At 39.7% G+C, this 20,492-nt stretch overlaps 2 protein-coding genes across 2 annotated transcripts in view; one reads left to right on the plus strand and one right to left on the minus strand.

Annotated features, from left to right (window-relative positions):
- Positions 1-204: 204 nt before the first annotated feature.
- LOC125238248 (NADPH-dependent diflavin oxidoreductase 1) overlaps positions 205-20,492 on the minus strand; it is a 46,705-nt gene continuing 26,417 nt past the window's right edge. Inside the window, exons 5-8 of the mRNA XM_048145523.1 lie at positions 18,639-18,764; positions 17,414-17,563; positions 8,812-9,038; positions 205-967 (exon numbers count right to left, since the gene is read on the minus strand). Coding sequence (XP_048001480.1) covers positions 772-967; positions 8,812-9,038; positions 17,414-17,563; positions 18,639-18,764 — 699 coding nt within the window. The 3' untranslated portion in view covers positions 205-771. The remainder of the gene's footprint in view (positions 968-8,811; positions 9,039-17,413; positions 17,564-18,638; positions 18,765-20,492) is intronic.
- On the plus strand, positions 9,915-13,294 carry LOC125238249 (protein ALP1-like). Its single transcript, XM_048145524.1, has 3 exons — positions 9,915-10,488; positions 11,358-11,859; positions 12,796-13,294. The coding sequence occupies exons 1-3, from the start codon at positions 10,004-10,006 to the stop codon at positions 13,201-13,203; spliced, it is 1,395 nt and encodes a 464-aa protein (XP_048001481.1). The 5' UTR covers positions 9,915-10,003; the 3' UTR covers positions 13,204-13,294.

A 20,492-nucleotide genomic window follows, 5' to 3' on the forward strand; every position in this document is an offset into this window, starting at 1 on the left:
GAAAAAATTGCCCATTTAACCCTTACAGAAACGGGACTATCAAAATCGCTGGCAAGTTATCTTGGTCCGACTCTAATATGCTAAATTTATTGAGTAATGGTCATGTTTCAAGCCTCATTGACTTTGATGGTATGTATGAAAGTATGAAAGAAAAACACCTAATGTATTCAGTACCGTTGTCATGATATTAAATAAAACTGCATGTTACTAGTTCGAAAATCGTTTTATTTTTGTAAATGCATAAAAATACAATATTTAACTATCTACACATATACATCTAAACATCTAAAAATGTATGTTTACACTGGGCACATGTGACATTTTATTATTATACCTAGATATTTTTCTGGCACGAAGGAAGTGACACTAGTGACGTCATTGATTATTATATAACCTTATGTAAGTTATCAATAAAATGATTATCGATGTTTTTGTTTTGTCTACAATTTTACAACTTGACGTTCATGCCAGAAAAATATCTAGGTATATTTATTATTTTCCCAATATTTTATGCAACTTCTAATGATGAATATCGAATCAAAATTCATTCTCAATTTGTCGAAATTTAGTAAAAAAAAACTTTCAATATGTAGAAGTTAGCATAAGTAGTTCTAGAGATATTTAGTAATAAAACAGACAGATGGATTGGCAACGCGCATGTGACACTCCTTCAGGCGGACCGTATGCTTGTTTGCCACCGACGTAGTATACAAAAATCAATATCCAGAGCTCACAGAGCCATTAATTCTAAACTTATTGCCAACCCCATATTCACCACGCCTCCACCTGCAACCTCCCCCCCTCCTCCAAAGCCTTCACCTCCCCTTTCCCCACCACCTCCCCTAAAGCCTCCCTTACATTATCGGGCATGTTTTTGGCGCTGCCCGAGATGTATATGTATGCTTTTTGGTCCATTATTAGTGAGTGGAGGGTGGAACTGTGCTCTGTGATTTTGTGCTGGACGTATCTGGAAATAGGAGATATATTTGAAATAAACGAAATAAGGAAAAAATTAGGTATTTGGGCCATTTTTTTCAAAGTTGTCCACCCCACTTTTTTTGTAACATGGGTATTTTTTACGCGATTAATACTCAGAATCGCGAGGTCTTTCGATCCTGATAGCAGAAAAAAAATGTCCCAAGATTTCCATACATTTTTTCGAACCTTCCATTCCGTTACCGCCATACAAAATGTATGAAAAAATGGTAACGGAATGGGAAAAAAACCTTGGGACACTTTTTTTCTCCTATTAGAATCGAAAGAGCTCACGATTCTGAGTGGAAACCACATAAAAAATTCCAAATTAAAAAAAAAAGTGGGGTGGACAACTTTGAAAAAAATGGCCCATTTTACTAGGGGTAAAGGCACATCTCGGACACTGGCGATCAAATATATGAAAGAGGCGCGTTCCTAGCACACAGTCTAAACTCGTAGGTGAACGCGTTCTTTGCTTGTATGAGTGAAATATGACAGGTCGACTGTTCGCGTTTTTGACAGGCGGCAACTGTGAGGTAACCGAGAGGGGGTGGGGGGCACCTTCAGCGGGGAGCGGGAGTGGCTATACTGTACGATAGTACTTCAGTTTCAGTTTCTTTATTGGTAAAAGTAAAACATTTTACAGGTCAAGGCAGGTTATCACAGAAATTATAGGTACTACATGTTAAAGGTACATGGTAAGATACTAAAATTACATTATCCATTAACTAATTATAAGAAAAATATTTAGGTCAAATTTACTTTTGTTCAACTCATAATTTTGCAAGCTATAATTACAATTACAATACATTCAAATACATTACTTCATAAATACATTATATATTATTCAATTACATTATTTCATAAAGTCCTCGACAGTGTAACACAGGGACCGGCCCGCTATCCCTTATACGGGGTTTTGTATGGGTATTTCGTTAGGCTTAACTTACCCTACCCTTTTGACGCGATACCCTTTCATTTTGCTTTTAAAGCCCTAACGAAAGCGCTTACCTAAAATAGCCCAATACCCTTTCAAAACCCTTATCATCGGCTCAGCCTAACGCCATAAGGGTAAGCCTTATATTGGGTTTTATTTGCTTTCCCTTATAGAGCATATCGTGCGAGTTTAAATCATGTACCTCGCTCATAAAGCACACATTACTCCGAACGAAATAACATACGATCATTACCTACGGCGGCACTGTGTGTGATATTTGCGCGTTTCTGTTTGATGGAAACGGCTGTAGATAAAATAAGGTTCAATTTTCAATACCAAATAAATACCAAACTAAATACTTATAGTTATGATAGGCTCCTGCTTGCTCAGGTGTAACACAGGCAAACGCTGCTTTTTTTTATCGGACTTGTCTTGATGAGTACCCGAAGTCTAGCTGATGCTGAACCCTGGCTGCACCTAGGGGAACTCGGGTTTAGTGTAATACAGGCAAACGCTATTTTCGTCATCGGACTTGTCTTGATGAGTACTCGAGTGAGCAGTACCCGAAGTCCAACTGATGCTGAACCCTGGCTGCACCTAAGGGAACTCGGGTTTAGTGTAACACAGGCAAACGCTGTTTTCGTCATCGGACTTTTATTGATGAGCACTCGAGTGAGCAGTACCCAAAGTCCAGCTGATGCTGAACCCTGGCTGCACCTATGGGAACTCGGGTTTAGTGTAACACAGGCAAACGCTGTTTTCGTCATCGGACTTGTCTTGATGAGTACTCGAGTAAGCAGTACCCGAAGTCCAGTTGATGCTGAACCCTGGCTGCACCTAGGGGAACTCGGGTTTAGTGCAACACAGGCAAACGCTGTTTTCGTCATCGGACTTGTCTTGATGAGTACTCGAGTGAGCAGTACCCGAATTCCAGCTGATGCTCAACCCTGGCTGCACCTAGGGGAACTCGGGTTTAGTGTAACCCAGGCAAACGCTGTTTTCGTCATCGGACTTCTCTTGATGAGTACTCGAGTGAGCAGTACCCAAAGTCCAGCTGATGCTGAACCCTGGCTGCACCTAGGGGAACTCTGGTTTAGTGTAACATAGGCAAACGCTGTTTTCGTCATCGGACTTGTCTTGATGAGTACTCGAGTGAGCAGTACCCAAAGTCCAACTGATGCTGAACCCTGGCTGCACCTAGGGGAACTCGGGTTTAGTGTAACACAGAACACAGGCATACGCTGTTTTCGTCATCGGACTTGTCTTGATGAGTACTCGAGAGAGCAGTACCCAAAGTCCAGCTAATGCTGAACCCTGGCTGCACCTATGGGAACTCGGGTTTAGTGTAACACAGGCAAACGCTGTTTTCGTCATCGGACTTGTCTTGATGAGTACTCGAGTAAGCAGTACCCGAAGTCCAGTTGATGCTGAACCCTGGCTGCACCTAGGGGAACTCGGGTTTAGTGCAACACAGGCAAACGCTGTTTTCGTCATCGGACTTGTCTTGATGAGTACTCGAGTGAGCAGTACCCGAATTCCAGCTGATGCTCAACCCTGGCTGCACCTAGGGGAACTCGGGTTTAGTGTAACCCAGGCAAACGCTGTTTTCGTCATCGGACTTCTCTTGATGAGTACTCGAGTGAGTAGTACCCAAAGTCCAGCTGATGCTGAACCCTGGCTGCACCTAGGGGAACTCTGGTTTAGTGTAACATAGGCAAACGCTGTTTTCGTCATCGGACTTGTCTTGATGAGTACTCGAGTGAGCAGTACCCAAAGTCCAGCTGATGCTGAACCCTGGCTGCACCTAGGAGAACTCGGGTTTAGTGTAACCCAGGCAAACGCTGTTTTCGTCATCGGACTTTTTTTGATGAGTACTCGAGTGAGCAGTACCCAAAGTCCAGCTGATGCTGAACCCTGGCTGCACCTAGGGGAACTCGGGTTTAGTGTAACACAGGCAAACGCTGTTTTCGTCATCGGACTTGTCTAGATGAGTACTCGATTGAGCAGTACCCGAAGTCCAGCTGATACTGAACCCTGGCTGCATCTAGGGGAACTCGGGTTTAGTGTAACCCAGGCAAACGCTGTTTCCGTCATCGGACTTGTCTTGCCGAGGACTTGGGTGCGCAGTAGCCAAGACAGCGCTGTAGCTGAGCCCTGGCGGTACCTAGGGCAACTCTGGTTTCAGTGTATTATAATATAGAAATATTTCTTGCAATGTCAAGTTAGGCATAAAAACATAATATTAACTAAACAAAAATCCTACCAGAAGTGAATATTAACATCAAGTAGTTAGAACAAATTTATTAATTTGCCATACATGAAACACTTTATTAATGTATAAAAAAATACGTATGTATATCCATTTGAATATCAAAATTAAGTACAGTCGATTTCACTAATAGTAACACAAGGAATAAAGAGAATACTGGAGTTCCTAGCATCCATAGACTGCGGTAACTACTTACTATCAGACGGGCTGTATGCTTGATTGCCACTAGAAAAGTACGAGTATTTCTGTTTCAAACGATCTTTATAGAATTCACAACAATCAACAGAAATAGTTTGACAGATTCTATGGTACTACTCAACTCAACCCAGTACCAGTCATAAAGACAAGTCTAAGATATATCACACGAAAAATACTATGAACAGAAAACAGCGTTTATTTATATTGCACCGAACCTGAGTTCCCCTAGGTACCACCAGGTCTCAGCTACAGCGCTGGCTTGGGTACTGCGCACCCAAGTCCTCATTAAGGCAGGGCCTATAAGGAAAACCGGGTGTGTCTATGTTGCACCAAACCTATGTTCGCCTAGGTACAGCAAGGGTTCAACATCAGCTTTACCAGTACTCATCAAGACAAGTCCGATTACGAAAACAGCGTTTGCCTATGTTGCACGAAACCCGAGTTCCCTTAGGAATAGCCAGGGTTCGGCATCAGCTCTACCTTGGTTACTGCTCACTCAAGTACTCATCAAGACAAGTCCGATGACGAAAACAGCGTTTGCGTATGTTGCACGAAACCCGAGTTCCCCTAGGAATAGTCAGGGTTCAGCATCAGCTCTACCTTGGTTACTGCTCACACAAGTACTCATCAAGACAAGTCCGATGACAAAAACAGCGCTTGCCTATGTTACTCCAAACCCGCGTTCCCCTGGGAAAAGCCAGGGTTCAGCATTAGCTCTACCTTGGTTACTGCTCACACAAGTACTCATCAATACAAGTCCGATGACGAAAACAGCGTTTGCCTATGTTGCACAAAACCTTAGTTCCCCTAGGAATAGCCAGGGTTCAGCATCAGATCTACCTTTGTTACTGCTCACACCAGTACTCATCAATACAAGTCCGATGACGAAAACAGCGTTTGCCTATGTTGCACGAAACCCGAGTTCCCTTAGGAATAGTCAGGGTTCAGCATCAGCTCTACCTTGGTTACTGCTCACATAAGTACTCATCAAAACAAGTCCGATGACGAAAACAGCGCTTGCCTATGTTACTCCAAACCCGCGTTCCCCTGGGAAAAGCCAGGGTTCAGCATCAGCTCTACCTTGGTTACTGCTCACTCAAGTACTCATCAAGACAAGTCCGATGACGAAAACAGCGTTTGACTATGTTGCACGAAACCCGAGTTCCCTTAGGAATAGCCAGGGTTCAGCATCAGCTCTATATTGGTTACTGCTCACTCAAGTACTCATCAAGACAAGTCCGATGACGAAAACAGCGTTTGCGTATGTTGCACGAAACCCGAGTTCCCCTATGAATAGCCAGGGTTCAGCATCAGCTCTACCTTGGTTACTGCTCACATAAGTACTCTTCAAAACAAGTCCGATGACGAAAACAGCGCTTGCCTATGTTACTCCAAACCCGCGTTCCCCTGGGAAAAGCCAGGGTTCAGCATCAGCTCTACCTTGGTTACTGCTCACTCAAGTACTCATCAAGACAAGTCCGATGACGAAAACAGCGTTTAACTATGTTGCACGAAACCCGAGTTCCCTTAGGAATAGCCAGGGTTCAGCATCAGCTCTATATTGGTTACTGCTCACTCAAGTACTCATCAAGACAAGTCCGATGACGAAAACAGCGTTTGCGTATGTTGCACGAAACCCGAGTTCCCCTATGAATAGCCAGGGTTCAGCATCAGCTCTATCTTGGTTACTGCTCACACAAATACTCATCAAGACAAGTCCGATGACGAAAACAGCGCTTGCCTATGTTACTCCAAACCTGCGTTCCCCTGGGAAAAGCCAGGGTTCAGCATCAGCTCTACCTTGGTTACTGCTCACTCAAGTACTCATCAATACAAGTCCGATGACGAAAACAGCGTTTGCCTATGTTGCACGAAACCCGAGTTCCCTTAGGAATAGCCAGGGTTCAGCATCAGCTCTACCTTGGTTACTGCTCACACAAGTACTCATCAAGACAAGTCCGATGACGAAAACAGCGCTTGCCTATGTTACTCCAAACCCGCGTTCCCCTGGAAAAAGCCAGGGTTCAGCATCAGCTCTACCTTGGTTACTGCTCACTCAAGTACTCATTAACACAAGTCCGATGACGAAAACAGCGTTTGCCTATGTTGCACGAAACCCGAGTTCCCCTAGGAATAGCCAGGGTTCAGCATCAGCTCTACCTTGGTTACTGCTCACTCAAGTACTCATCAAAACAAGTCCGATGACGAAAACAGCGCTTGCCTATGTTAAACCAAACCCGCGTTCTCCTGGGAAAAGCCAGGGTTCAGCATCAGTTCCATCTTAGGAACTGCTCACCCAATTAACTCATCAAGGCGAGTTAGATGACGAAAACGGCTTGTTTTTATGTTGGCAATTAACGTTTTCAATGTGTAATGTTAATGATTAATTGTATTGATTTTCGGCCAACACTGTATATTTACATGCATACATACATATTTACATAATTATATTCATACATACATACCTACATACATTCATACATACCTACATACATTCATACATACCTACATACATTGATACATTCATACGTACGAACATACATACTGATCTATGGGCGACGATGATCATTTACCATCATCAGGCGATCCATCAGTCCCTTGTATCCCAGTTCATTAAAAATAATTTCTAGCCGTGTTCTACTTTTATCCAACGAAAACATGTTTCGTTGCAAAATTAAAAATGGGGCGCACAGTGCGGAGTGGCAACAGCGTATTTTCCTTCCTGTTCTTACACTAGCTTAGATTCATAATCCTGTCTCTTTCACGCAAGGCTCGACTACGCTTTAACAAAAGGGAAAGCCTTATAAATAGCGCTTAAAATAAGGGTAACCCTTATTAAAGGCTTGCAAGCCGTATCGGATAGCGGTAAGCCAATGCACAGGGCTAGCTTTATTGTTTTGCTGAGTTTTTTGTAAGGGCTAGTCAAATGAATGGGCTTGCAGTTGGAAAGGGAGAGTCTCTCGTTTGGGTCGTCCTTACGTTAGGGATTCCCAATGAAAGGCTTGTAGCGCGGAAGGGGTTGTCCGGTCCCTGGTGTAACATGCTTGATTTAGGAGTAGACATTTAAGTTTTTTTACAAATAATGAATCCTTACTTAAAGCTGTAATATCATGAGGAATTTTATTATATATTTTGGGCCCGATTACACTGAGAGACTTTCGAACTTTCGCGAGTTTTTGGATAGGAGCAACTAGCATGGGCAACCTACGGCTATTTTCGGAGCGAGTGCAAGTCTTTGTGTAGTTTACAAGGTTTGCTCTAACATATTTGCATGCTTCCAATATATAAACCGCGGGTAGTGTTAGTATCTTTTGGGAGATGAATAGTCCCTTGGCGGGGTGATCAAAAGGTTTGTGGGAGATTATCCGTAACGCTCGTTTTTGTATTTTGAACACTCTTTATTATACTGTGGTAAAGGTGTTCTTTAACTGCCATTTCTAATCAAGGGAGGAGGAAGGAAAATGGCTAAAGGAGCCAAAGATACCAATACTGAAACGCGAGCATAGTGAGTGGTTCAAAAAGTGAAATATTATAATGTAAATAAGCCTGTAATGGCCATTTTTAGCCGGCTAATAAATTCCGAAAGGAAGAAACACTAGTGCTTTACATTCCACACACACATACATTTTAAAACTTTTAAAAGGAAAACCAGAGGATAATTCCGAAAGGGATTTCTATTACCACGAAATAAAAATAAGGACGATTTTCGGAAATAGGTACCTAAACAAACGATAAATAAAAATATACTAAAATGCGCACAATTTGTCGGTAGAAAAAGACAAGCCAATTACTGACTCTTAAAAGGCCGGTAGTGCTAGAGTATAACTTACACCTTTGGGTGGACACCTTTCTATTTCTTCCGTACAATGGAATTTTGTCGAAATAGATATAAAAACCGGCCAAGAGCGTGTCGGGCCACGCTCAGTGTAGGGTTCCGTAGTTTTCCGTATTTTTCTCAAAAACTACTTAACCTATCAAGTTGAAAACAATTTTCCTAGGAAGTCTTTATAATGTTCTACTTTTGTGATTTCATATTTTTTAAACATATGGTTCAAAAGTTAGAGAGAGGGGACACACTTTTTTTTCCTTTAGGAGCGATTATTTCCGAAAATATTAATACTATCAAAAAACGATTTTAGTAAACGCTTATTCATTTTTAAATACCTATCCAATCCTATTTGGGGTTGGAATGAAAAAAAAATCAGTCCCCACTTTACGTGTAGGGGGGGTACCCTAACAAAACATTTTTTCACTTTATATTTTACCATCACTTTGTCGGCGTGATCGATATACATACTGGTACCAAATTTCAGCTTTCTAGTGCTAACGGTCATTGAGATTATCCGCGGACGGACGGACGGACAGACAGACATGGCGAAAATATAAGGATTCCTAGTTGACTACGGAACCCTAAAAATGTGACAAAACTTACATTTTCTTCTCCTGGTCTCTTGAAAACGCACAATAAAGAGTAATCCTTCCTTCTTCAGCCCACCTTTCTATCTCTTCCCTACAATGGAAGTCTTTCTGCCTATACCGACAGCCGAAGAAAAGGTGGGTTGTGTGTTTATCAGCCGTATTGTAGTGCCGTTGGTGCTGTATGAGAGCGCGGAAAGGGGCTAGGCCAGTACCGGGTCCGATTAGGATTAGCGGGGTAGACTGAAATAGAAAATAAACTTTTCCCCTTACTAGCTCGGAAACACGCGTTTTGTCCTTTAATACCAGCGGGTAAAAACGCATTTTATCCACTAGTGGGTAAAGTAATTTGACCTTGAATATAGTCAAATTAACTGCTTTAAAATTGATAAAAGTAGATGAATCTAGTAATAAAGATGATTTACCACCTGTGGAACTACTGGAAGCAGTGATAAACGCGTTTTTTGCGTTGTAATTTCCTCGCTATAGTGAAGGGAAAAGTTTTGTGTTACACTCGGGTGCAAATGTATTTTACTTCTCGTGTGTTAAAAAACTCGCAAGTTCAGGATTCTATTCTCGAACCACTCGCTTCGCTCGTGGTTCAACTATAGAATCCTTTCACTTACTCGTTTTTCAATTCCACACTCGGCGTTAAAATACAACTTTGCCCCCTTGTATAACAAATAACTATTTATTTTGCATTTTTATTGGCTTTGTAAACCGAGTATTAATTTGAAACAAGCAAAGAGATTGTTATGAGATTTCGACAAAAAAAAATGTAATAGAGATATAGGTAAGGTGTATTATGGTATTTCCGAATGACAGAAATGCTCGGGTAATTTCGAAAGGGGAATCTTAATATGATGGAAATAGTGGTGATTTTTATGCGACTTTCGAAATTACCTTAATGCACCTTAACCTAGTATTTCATTGTCCGAACGACATCGAAATTATCGAACACAGTATGGGTAAGTCTTTTAATACGAGTATGTCCGACAGTTGTGTTTTGCAGGTCTGATCAAATGCAAATGAGAAAGGATGGATTTTACAGCTATCTGTGTTTCCTCATTTGAGTTCGGAACAAATAGGAATGAGACGCAACGACACACAGAGAGGTCTTCGCACACTTAATCAACTCCACGCCACCTCTACTCACACTCTCGATGAGTAGTCAACTAGTTGATCCACCCAATGGTCACTAGTGGGCAATGCGTTGTCAACGAGTGGACAACGCGGTGTCAACAAGTGGACAACGCGGTGTCAACGAGTGGACAACGCGGTGTCAACGAGTGGACAACGCGGTGTCAACGAGTGGGTATTCAACAGACAACTCGTCTAACCTCAGTTTTCGGTTGAATTTTGTCCTAAGAAGTCGTGTTGCTTTTGAAATGTCGTACTTTACATTCAGTGAACTGGCGATTATAGCTATTATACTCGATAATGAAAATGAACGAAACAGCAGGAAAAGAAGATATTGGGTACATGATATGTTGAGACAAAGGAAATCAGAAGGGGAATATTGGAATATCCGGAGACGTCTGCTAGATGACGAAGAAAAATTCTATATCTATTTCCGTATGCCGAGATACTTGTTTTATTATATACTTAATTTTATTGAGGACGACATCTACAAAAGAAACACGCGATTTAGAGAAGCTGTATCACCGGAAGAAAAGCTGGCAGTGACATTAAGGTAAGCAATAAGAAACTTTTTTATAGAATTATATTTATTTATTTATTCATATATCAAGTTAAAGGATAAATCAAGGCAAAGCAATTTTACTTTAGTTGTGTTAAAGAAGAGCCATCAACCCTCGATTCTTCCATAGGGGTTGTATTTTGCTGTTGGGTGCTAGCGGTGCTAGTACCGGTAGTACCTGTATTTATGTTTTGAGTTGTGTAGCCAGAAGTTCCTGGTGCAAAAAAATCATCATAGTAACAGTTTCGATTATTTTGCAGTTCTTGTATTTCAGCTTCCGAAACTAAATTAAAAATTCTTGACTTTAAAAGTGCTTGATTATAGGTAGATAATTTTTTTACTGTGCTAGAAATACTTAAAAAAAAATTATCCATTTCGTCATTCTGCTTTCCATCTTCATCTTTTTTGTTTTTTAATAAATATTCCATTAAAACCGCCGATGCACTTGTTTCTTGCAATTTCTTTCGTTTTGTCGTTTTTGGGATGTCAGGAAACACTGATTTAGATGATTCGTACATAGACACCGAAGATTCTGGACGCTCCGAGGTAATTGACGAGTCCTGAGATTCTTCATTATTAGTCAAATTGGCAAAAATTTCGGCAGCAGATAAGCTATTTTCATCATCACCATCATCTGTGTTGTCCACTGACGTCACTGTAGACCGTTCTTTATAATGTGGTAGTAAAAAAGACATTTCAGTTTCATATTGCCATTTTTTATTAGTAGTAGCACTCTGACCACTTTTAGTTGCTTTCTTTTTAATGGCTCTTCTATGATATTCCCTTAAGTTTTGCCATATCTTCTTACATTCTGACGCTGTAACAAAATAAATATAAATATAAAGAAAAATTGGTTGTTTCAGGTACTTGATTAGTGGCTGTTCATTTAGGACTATGAGTTCAAGCTTTAGGTTAGGCGAAAGTACCATCCGGTCGATATTAAAAGATGTGTGCAATGCGATTATAAATAAAATGAAGGGGAAGTTCATGCCCACACCTACTACCAAAGACTGGAAAAGAATCGCAGATGGTTTCAATAAAAAATGGAATTTTCCAAACTGTATAGGTGCCATCGACGGCAAACATGTAAACATAATTGCCCCTCCTAGCAGTGGCTCGCTATTTTTTAATTATAAAAAACACTTCTCTATCGTCCTCATGGCTATCGTCGATGATAGATACAGATTTATAGCTGTTGATATAGGGGCCTATGGCAGGAATAGTGATGGCGGAATTTTGGCATCGTCAAGATTAGGAAGAGCGATTGAAATGAATACGTTTAATATTCCAACTGACACACCATTACCTGGTACTGAAATAGTAATGCCACATGTTTTTGTAGCCGACGAAGCGTTTCCTTTAAAACTTTTTAACAAAAAATAAAACCGCCTTCAAAAATAAGCGCGTTACAAAACACGGAGAAACTAAAAAGCCAAACATAATAAACCTTTCAATTCAGATTTCTTATCGTATTGCAATAAGCTAAACATCCAAATTATAAACAAATCAATTATTTTTGTAGTCGGTACCAGACCTGTTCGTCGCCTTGCTATTGCCTGTTTGCCCCACCCAACCATACACAGGCTGGTACCGACTCCAAAAATAATTGATTTGTTTATAATTTGGATGTTTAGCTTATTGCAATACGATAAGAAATCTGAATTGAAAGGTTTATTATGTTTGGCTTTTTAGTTTCTCCGTGTTTTGTAACGCGCTTATTTTTGAAGGCGGTTTTATTTTTTGTTAAAAAGTTTATTTATTTGTTGATTTTTAGTGGTTCCTAGTGATATTACATGTATCAGTCCGAATACATGTACAGTAGTAAAAGAATTATCCTTTAACTCCTAACCATTGAGGACTTGACCTTCCATCATCAGCTCAGTTGATTTTTAGTGGTTCCTAGTGATATTATATGTATCAGTCCGAATACATGTACAGTAGTGAAAGAATTATCCTTTAACTCCTAACCATTGAGGAGTTGACCTTCCATCATCAGCTCAGCCACATAAAATTATTACCATCAGACGTAAATACTGGTGTACCTTTGAAAAATAGACTAAAAACATTACATGTGCCTATAACATTTGTAGAGTTTCCTCGATTTCTCCAGGATCCCATCATCAGACCCTGACTTGGTGCCAATGGGACCATCTCGGGGTTATACCGGTTCGATCAAAAAAAAAATTTTGAAAATCGGTCCACGATTCTCGGAGATATCGAGTAACATACATACAAAAAAAAAATAAAAAAAAAAATTCAGTCGAATTGAGAAACTCCTCCTTTTTTGAAGTCGGTTAAAAAAGGAATTTATTGCGACCATATCCTCGTTCAAGTGGCATTTCAGAAAAGGAAAGAATATACAATAATCGCTTATCACGAGCTCGCAGAGTGGTTGAAAACGCGTTCGGCATCTTATATCAAAAATTTGGAATTTATAATAAGAATTTGCATTTACACCCAAAATATGTTGATATTGTGGTCTTTGCGACGTGTATTTTACACAATGTCATGCGGTGTTATAATATAATATCCGATGATGAAGTCAACACAAGGCAGAGTTCAGCCAATAATGATCATGAACAGAGATTACTAAGTACACTTCCAGAAGATATAAGTGAATCTTCGGCATCTGCTTTTGAAACTCGTGATATGTTTGCAACTTATTTTCAATCTCCGGAAGGACGAGTTCCGTGGCAGCATTTAATATAGATCATGGATAGTTAATATGTCATAATCATCATAAGAAGTTAGTTAAAATATTATTGGCTTATTTAGAATATTAAACAAGTTTCTATACTCAGGTTGGAGTTTTATTACTGATTACCTATATTAAATGAATGTAAGGCACTTTATTATAAAATACAGAAACCCAAACTAAAAATAAAAAAATATATGACGTAGATTTAATATTTTATGTCAGTAAATTCTGGGATTTTATATTACTGTATGTGAAAACACGATTTTTTACGATAAACCAAGATTTTTCGAGTGTCAAAGTAGAAAATCGTAGGTACTGTACAATAACATACTTTCTTTGGATGTTACAGGTTGAATTAAATTTTCTCAAAATGTACTTTAATGAAATGACTTATAAGTTTCAACATTTTTTTTAATATCTATTAGAATCACACATATTTATTGGTTCGATAGCTGAATTTCTGTAGATTATGGCAAAATCAATAACTCAATACCAACACAGTACCTTTACGCTGAAAACGTCACAAATAGAAATTGATTATGTTAATAGTTATTTGTTATACAAGGGGCAAAGTTGTATTTTAACGCCGAGTGTGGAATTGAAAAACGAGCTAGTGAAAGGATTCTATAGTTGAACCACGAGCGAAGCGAGTGGTTCGAGAATAGAATCCTGAACTTGCGAGTTTTTTAACACACGAGAAGTAAAATACATTTGCACCCGAGTGTAACACAAAACTTTTCCCCTCACTATGGCGAGGAAACTACAACGCACTCACTGCTTCCAGTAGTTTCACAGGTGGCAAATCATCTTTGTTACTAGATTCGCCTACTTTTATAAATTTTAAAGCAGTTAATTTGACTTTATTCAAGGTCAAATTACTTTACCCACTAGTGGATAAAATGTGTTTTTACCCGCTGGTATTAGAGGACAAAACACGTGTTTCCGAGCTAGTGAGGGAAAAAATTCTTACCTGGTTGCGACAATACAATAGCGATTTCATTCCATGCCTTTTCCTTCTTATTTACGTCGCTATATTTCGAATCACTAAGGTCGTATAGTAGCGGATATTTTCGCACTTCTTCTATCAACTTTTCTTTCTGCATGATTTACAAAAAATATCACTGTACCGCTTATCAACGTGCACCCCGTCTTTCGATTCTATAGCGAATGATGGCGGGCGGGGGGAAGGCACGGGGCGGACGGGTGGGTTGGCAAATGGTTGCCCGTCACGCGTCAGTCGCAAACGCATAGTCGTTGCGGGGACGACGTGTGGTCAATGCGTGGCAAACGTGTCGGAGTTGACCTTAGTGTACAACGCGTAGACCACACGTCGTACACTACTTCAATATATATTTTTTGAAATCAAACCTAGAAAATAGGACATAGGGCTTAAATTTCAATATTTGGCATAGAATCGAGTCGCCGTTGAGTTGTTATAATGTGCGAAGACCTTGACATTGTGTAAAATACACGTCGCAAAGACCACAATATCAACATATTTTGGGTGTAAATGCAAATTCTTATTATAAATTCCAAATTTTTGATATAAGATGCCGAACGCGTTTTCAACCACTCTGCGAGCTCGTGATAAGCGATTATTGTATATTCTTTCCTTTTCTGAAATGCCACTTGAACGAGGATATGGTCGCAATAAATTCCTTTTTAAAGGAAACGCTTCGTCGGCTACAAAAACATGTGGCATTACTATTTCAGTACCAGGTAATGGTGTGTCAGTTGGAATATTAAACGTATTCATTTCAATCGCTCTTCCTAATCTTGACGATGCCAAAATTCCGCCATCACTATTCCTGCCATAGGCCCCTATATCAACAGCTATAAATCTGTATCTATCATCGACGATAGCCATGAGGACGATAGAGAAGTGTTTTTTATAATTAAAAAATAGCGAGCCACTGCTAGGAGGGGCAATTATGTTTACATGTTTGCCGTCGATGGCACCTATACAGTTTGGAAAATTCCATTTTTTATTGAAACCATCTGCGATTCTTTTCCAGTCTTTGGTAGTAGGTGTGGGCATGAACTTCCCCTTCATTTTATTTATAATCGCATTGCACACATCTTTTAATATCGACCGGATGGTACTTTCGCCTAACCTAAAGCTTGAACTCATAGTCCTAAATGAACAGCCACTAATCAAGTACCTGAAACAACCAATTTTTCTTTATATTTATATTTATTTTGTTACAGCGTCAGAATGTAAGAAGATATGGCAAAACTTAAGGGAATATCATAGAAGAGCCATTAAAAAGAAAGCAACTAAAAGTGGTCAGAGTGCTACTACTAATAAAAAATGGCAATATGAAACTGAAATGTCTTTTTTACTACCACATTATAAAGAACGGTCTACAGTGACGTCAGTGGACAACACAGATGATGGTGATGATGAAAATAGCTTATCTGCTGCCGAAATTTTTGCCAATTTGACTAATAATGAAGAATCTCAGGACTCGTCAATTACCTCGGAGCGTCCAGAATCTTCGGTGTCTATGTACGAATCATCTAAATCAGTGTTTCCTGACATCCCAAAAACGACAAAACGAAAGAAATTGCAAGAAACAAGTGCATCGGCGGTTTTAATGGAATATTTATTAAAAAACAAAAAAGATGAAGATGGAAAGCAGAATGACGAAATGGATAATTTTTTTTAAGTATTTCTAGCACAGTAAAAAAATTATCTACCTATAATCAAGCACTTTTAAAGTCAAGAATTTTTAATTTAGTTTCGGAAGCTGAAATACAAGAACTGCAAAATAATCGAAACTGTTACTATGATGATTTTTTTGCACCAGGAACTTCTGGCTACACAACTCAAAACATAAATACAGGTACTACCGGTACTAGCACCGCTAGCACCCAACAGCAAAATACAACCCCTATGGAAGAATCGAGGGTTGATGGCTCTTCTTTAACACAACTAAAGTAAAATTGCTTTGCCTTGATTTATCCTTTAACTTGATATATGAATAAATAAATAAATATAATTCTATAAAAAAGTTTCTTATTGCTTACCTTAATGTCACTGCCAGCTTTTCTTCCGGTGATACAGCTTCTCTAAATCGCGTGTTTCTTTTGTAGATGTCGTCCTCAATAAAATTAAGTATATAATAAAACAAGTATCTCGGCATACGGAAATAGATATAGAATTTTTCTTCGTCATCTAGCAGACGTCTCCGGATATTCCAATATTCCCCTTCTGATTTCCTTTGTCTCAACATATCATGTACCCAATATCTTCTTTTCCTGCTGTTTCGTTCATTTTCATTATCGAGTATAATAGCTATAATCGCCAGTTCACTGAATGTAAAGTACGACATTTCAAAAGCAACACGACTTCTTAGGACAAAATTCAACCGAAAACTGAGGTTAGACGAGTTGTCTGTTGAATACCCACTCGTTGACACCGCGTTGTCCACTCGTTGACACCGCGTTGTCCACTCGTTGACACCGCGTTGTCCACTCGTTGACACCGCGTTGTCCACTTGTTGACACCGCGTTGTCCACTCGTTGACAACGCATTGCCCACTAGTGACCATTGGGTGGATCAACTAGTTGACTACTCATCGAGAGTGTGAGTAGAGGTGGCGTGGAGTTGATTAAGTGTGCGAAGACCTCTCGTGGGCCGATTTTCATGAAACATGGCTAAAACTCTGGTGTTTCGGGTGTCCATGGGCGGCGGTGATCGCTTACCATCAGGCGACCTGTCTGCTCGTTTGCCTCCTATCCCATAAAAAAAAAAAAAAAAAAAACTCTCGATTAACTCAGCTTTCAAACAAAAAAAACTAAATCAAAATCGGTTCATCCGTTCGGGCCACAGACAGACAGATACGTCAAACTTATAACAACCCGTCGTTTTTGCGTCGGGGGTTAAAAAGTAGTACCTATAGAGTCACTATGTTAGGGACCGGCCACATCTAAGAGACGCATGTCCTGAGGTGCGCAACGGACGTCCGCGCCACGCCGCCTGAATGTAATTCAAAAAACGCCCCAGGCGGCGTGGCGGTGGCGTGGCGCGCGCCGCGCCTCCTGGGGGCGCGTCTTACGTCCTTCCTATACAAAATGTACTGAGGAGACGTTTTTTGCATTACATTCAGGCGGCGTGGCGGAGACGTCCGTTGCGCGCCCCGAGACACGCGACGCTTAAGTGGGAACGCTGCCTTAGACATAACCTAGTGTATGCTGTAACATGACCAAGGCACTTACCGTGTCTTTAGGAAAGATCATGGTTCCCTTCTTGATCCATCCGTACACCTTGTCTCCCACTTTTAAGTCCTTAAGCCAGTTGGACGCTAGACCCAAACGCGGCTTCTTTAACTTGCTGTAGTACTTGACTACCGCTACTAGTAAGTCCACCTGGGAACAAAATTATGACATAAGCAAAGAGGATCGAGTATTATAGAGAGTTACTGTCAAAGTAAAATGTGTAATCGCAGTGCATAGACTGCCATCTCTCGAAACAGGCTTAAAACTTTTGAACCTCAGTTTTGACAATTTGGCCCATATTCTTAGCTTGATATGTTTTTAAATGTGGTGTAATGCCATCTAGGCCACCGTACCTTTTTCTGTATGGTACTGAGGTACGTTTTTTTCTTAGACTTTATCTGTCTATACAGAGTGATATATGTCTTTGACATAAGTAAGAATTTTTTATCACATTTGCTGTTTAAAGGTCTCATTGCGTCTACGTGTACTGAAGAATAATGTACTATTTTATTCCCAAGGGAATAATGGATTTAGTTTTAAAAATTAATACAATCCGTACAATACTTCAGGCAAAGGATGTTTCCGAGGATTTTTTTTGCATAGCTAAAATTTGACTATTAAAAAATATTGTACGGTATGAAAAATGCATTTTATTTATGTTTTACAATTATTTCAGTGTGTTTTACATTTATTTTGTAAATTTCACGTAGATAAATCGTTATAATTTGCAATCTGGCAGGAAATTGTGACGGCCATCTCGATTTGCGCTTGACCGCGTTGCCATAGCAACGAGCTGTTCAACAACACCATTCATTGAAGATTTTGCCTTATGATTTTTTTTCTCAAATGTGATGAAAAATATTGTGTGTAACTCAGGAGCTGCGGCTGTCGCGAGTTTAAACACTCGTTGACAAAATCTCCCTTAGCTCCCTTGTTGCACAATATACTATTAAGTAAGCCTTTAGGTCTTCGGTTACCGCGATAGTTACTCATGAAATAAAACCTATGGAAACGGATTAAATCGCGTATGATGAATTTACAATTTTTCCTCAGTCACCCGTTGACCACGAATGCTGTAAAGTGTTCGAAACGTCGGGATGAATTGTAAATTCATTATAACCCGCTTAAAATATTTTTAAATATCCCTCTCAATAAAAGTTTTATTCATTCCATATCGTGCCATCTTTCGTGAATCAACCTGCAGTGTAGTTAATTTATTTATTACCTTCCGGCCGCCTGAAGATAAAGAGCTGCTAGCGATGGAGAAGGACCGAGGTTTGATGGGCGAGAACAGTTCGAACAATATCTCTATGGTCAACTTCGATGCTGACTTGTGGAAATCTTGCAGAACCTGGAAATAATTAACAAATTAATAGATACGAGTATCCTAGCGGTAAGAGCGTGCGACTTACGATCCGGAGGTCGCGGGTTCGAACCCCGGCTCGTACCCGTACCATATGAGTTTTTCGGAACTTATGTGCGAAATGTCATTTGATATTTGCCAGTCGCTTTTCGGTGAAGGAAAACATCGTGAGGAAACCGGACTAATTCCAATAAGGCCTAGTTACCCTTCGGGTTGGAAGGTCAGATGGCAGTAGCTTTCATAAAACTAGTGCATACGCAAAATCTTGGGATTAGTTGTCACAGCGGAACCCAGGCCCCATGAGCCGCGGCAAATGCCGGGATAACGCAAGGAGGATGATGATGAGATACGAATATTGTTAGCGTAGTTCGGAACGTCCCCGAGCTGACAGCTCGGCAGTGGGTGGACGAGAAGGCAAGATGGCTACCGCCCTGGATCGTAGCAGCGTCGGTCTAAGTGCTGTCATACATTTTACGTGGAAATAAATTAATAATTCAAGACTCAGTGCGTTTTACTGTTAATAATTCAGAAGTGCGATCTCTGAATTTCATGCCTACGTAGTATTTCGGTCAAATTAGTTAATAATCGAACTGTTTGAAGAAGCGTCATTTGCGCGCGAAATGGGCGCGTACGCACTTTGGTAAAATAATGGTAAAATGCATTAAGTTTTGAGTCGCGAAGTGTTTAAATGGTTTGTTGAAAAGTTATTCAATAAATGTATGATATTTTCATAACGAAAAAGTACGCAAGTACAACAAAATTGTCGCCTGGCGACTGCGGTAAGTTACGAGCATGAGTCGAGGCAATAACACTCGATTACGAATGTGTTACACTGGTTGGATGTGGCTATTACCATCCCTGAATACAGGTATGTTCAATTGTTCAAATACGTGAACGTTTTCTGTCAAGAAATTGTAATAAACAATTACGCACCAATAACCTAACGCGTAAGATGATAATGGACTTTGATCCTTATTGTGTGAAGTCCAGTAGATAAATACTAACAGGAATGTACATTTTGAAGTTGGTGTATATCATTTGGTGTGTTTCTGGTATGAAACTTATACATTATTATTACATAAATGCATGCACAACATGCATTGGTATTTATTATAATACCACTCTAGTCTTAGAGTGGCTGTGCTGGTTTTGAGCTTAATTTACAGAACAGAAATGATAACTTCAACTCCATGGCATACCGGTGTTTGATGATGGTACAAATATGAATGCCTTGGGACAAAATGATGTGAAACAAAATATCTGGATGTAATAATCAACATGACTGAGATCCCGTCCCAGCCTGATGTTGGCTTACAAGGTAACAAAGTGAACTATTTATGGATAACAAAGCAGGTACTACTCTAAGATATTATGTTTTATACATGTTTAGAAATAATAAATATAAAATGTGTACAGTGAACTCGGTGAACATTCACCTAAAATGCGCAAAGTGTGATATTTCATTAATTATGGTTTAGTTTGTGCTGTTGGGAAATTATACAAGTGATCATAATAAAATTGTGTTACACAATAATTATTGCAAGTCAAGGAGCAAGGGTTTATGGTTTCAAGTCTAAGAATAAGTATTCTTAGTAAGTGTACAATATATGTATTTGGTATCTTGAAGATGTACTGATTTCAATATTGAATAATGATTAAGATGTGTTCAGTAAAGTTTTAGTAACTACTGAGGTAAGGTAATGTGAGTGTAATATT

Source organism: Leguminivora glycinivorella, chromosome 23 (assembly GCF_023078275.1).
Source record: "Leguminivora glycinivorella isolate SPB_JAAS2020 chromosome 23, LegGlyc_1.1, whole genome shotgun sequence".
In the NCBI taxonomy this organism is placed as follows: Eukaryota; Metazoa; Arthropoda; class Insecta; order Lepidoptera; family Tortricidae; genus Leguminivora; species Leguminivora glycinivorella.

Bases quoted from the DNA above. Each gene is read 5' to 3' on its own strand.
- LOC125238249 (XM_048145524.1), top strand. From the start codon at position 10,004: ATGCGTTGTCAACGAGTGGACAACGCGGTGTCAACAAGTGGACAACGC. The intron at 10,489-11,357 runs GTAAGCAATAAG...TGGTTGTTTCAG, and splicing joins AAGCTGGCAGTGACATTAAG to GTACTTGATTAGTGGCTGTT. The intron at 11,860-12,795 runs CTTTTTAACAAA...GTCGGTTAAAAA, and splicing joins ACGAAGCGTTTCCTTTAAAA to AGGAATTTATTGCGACCATA.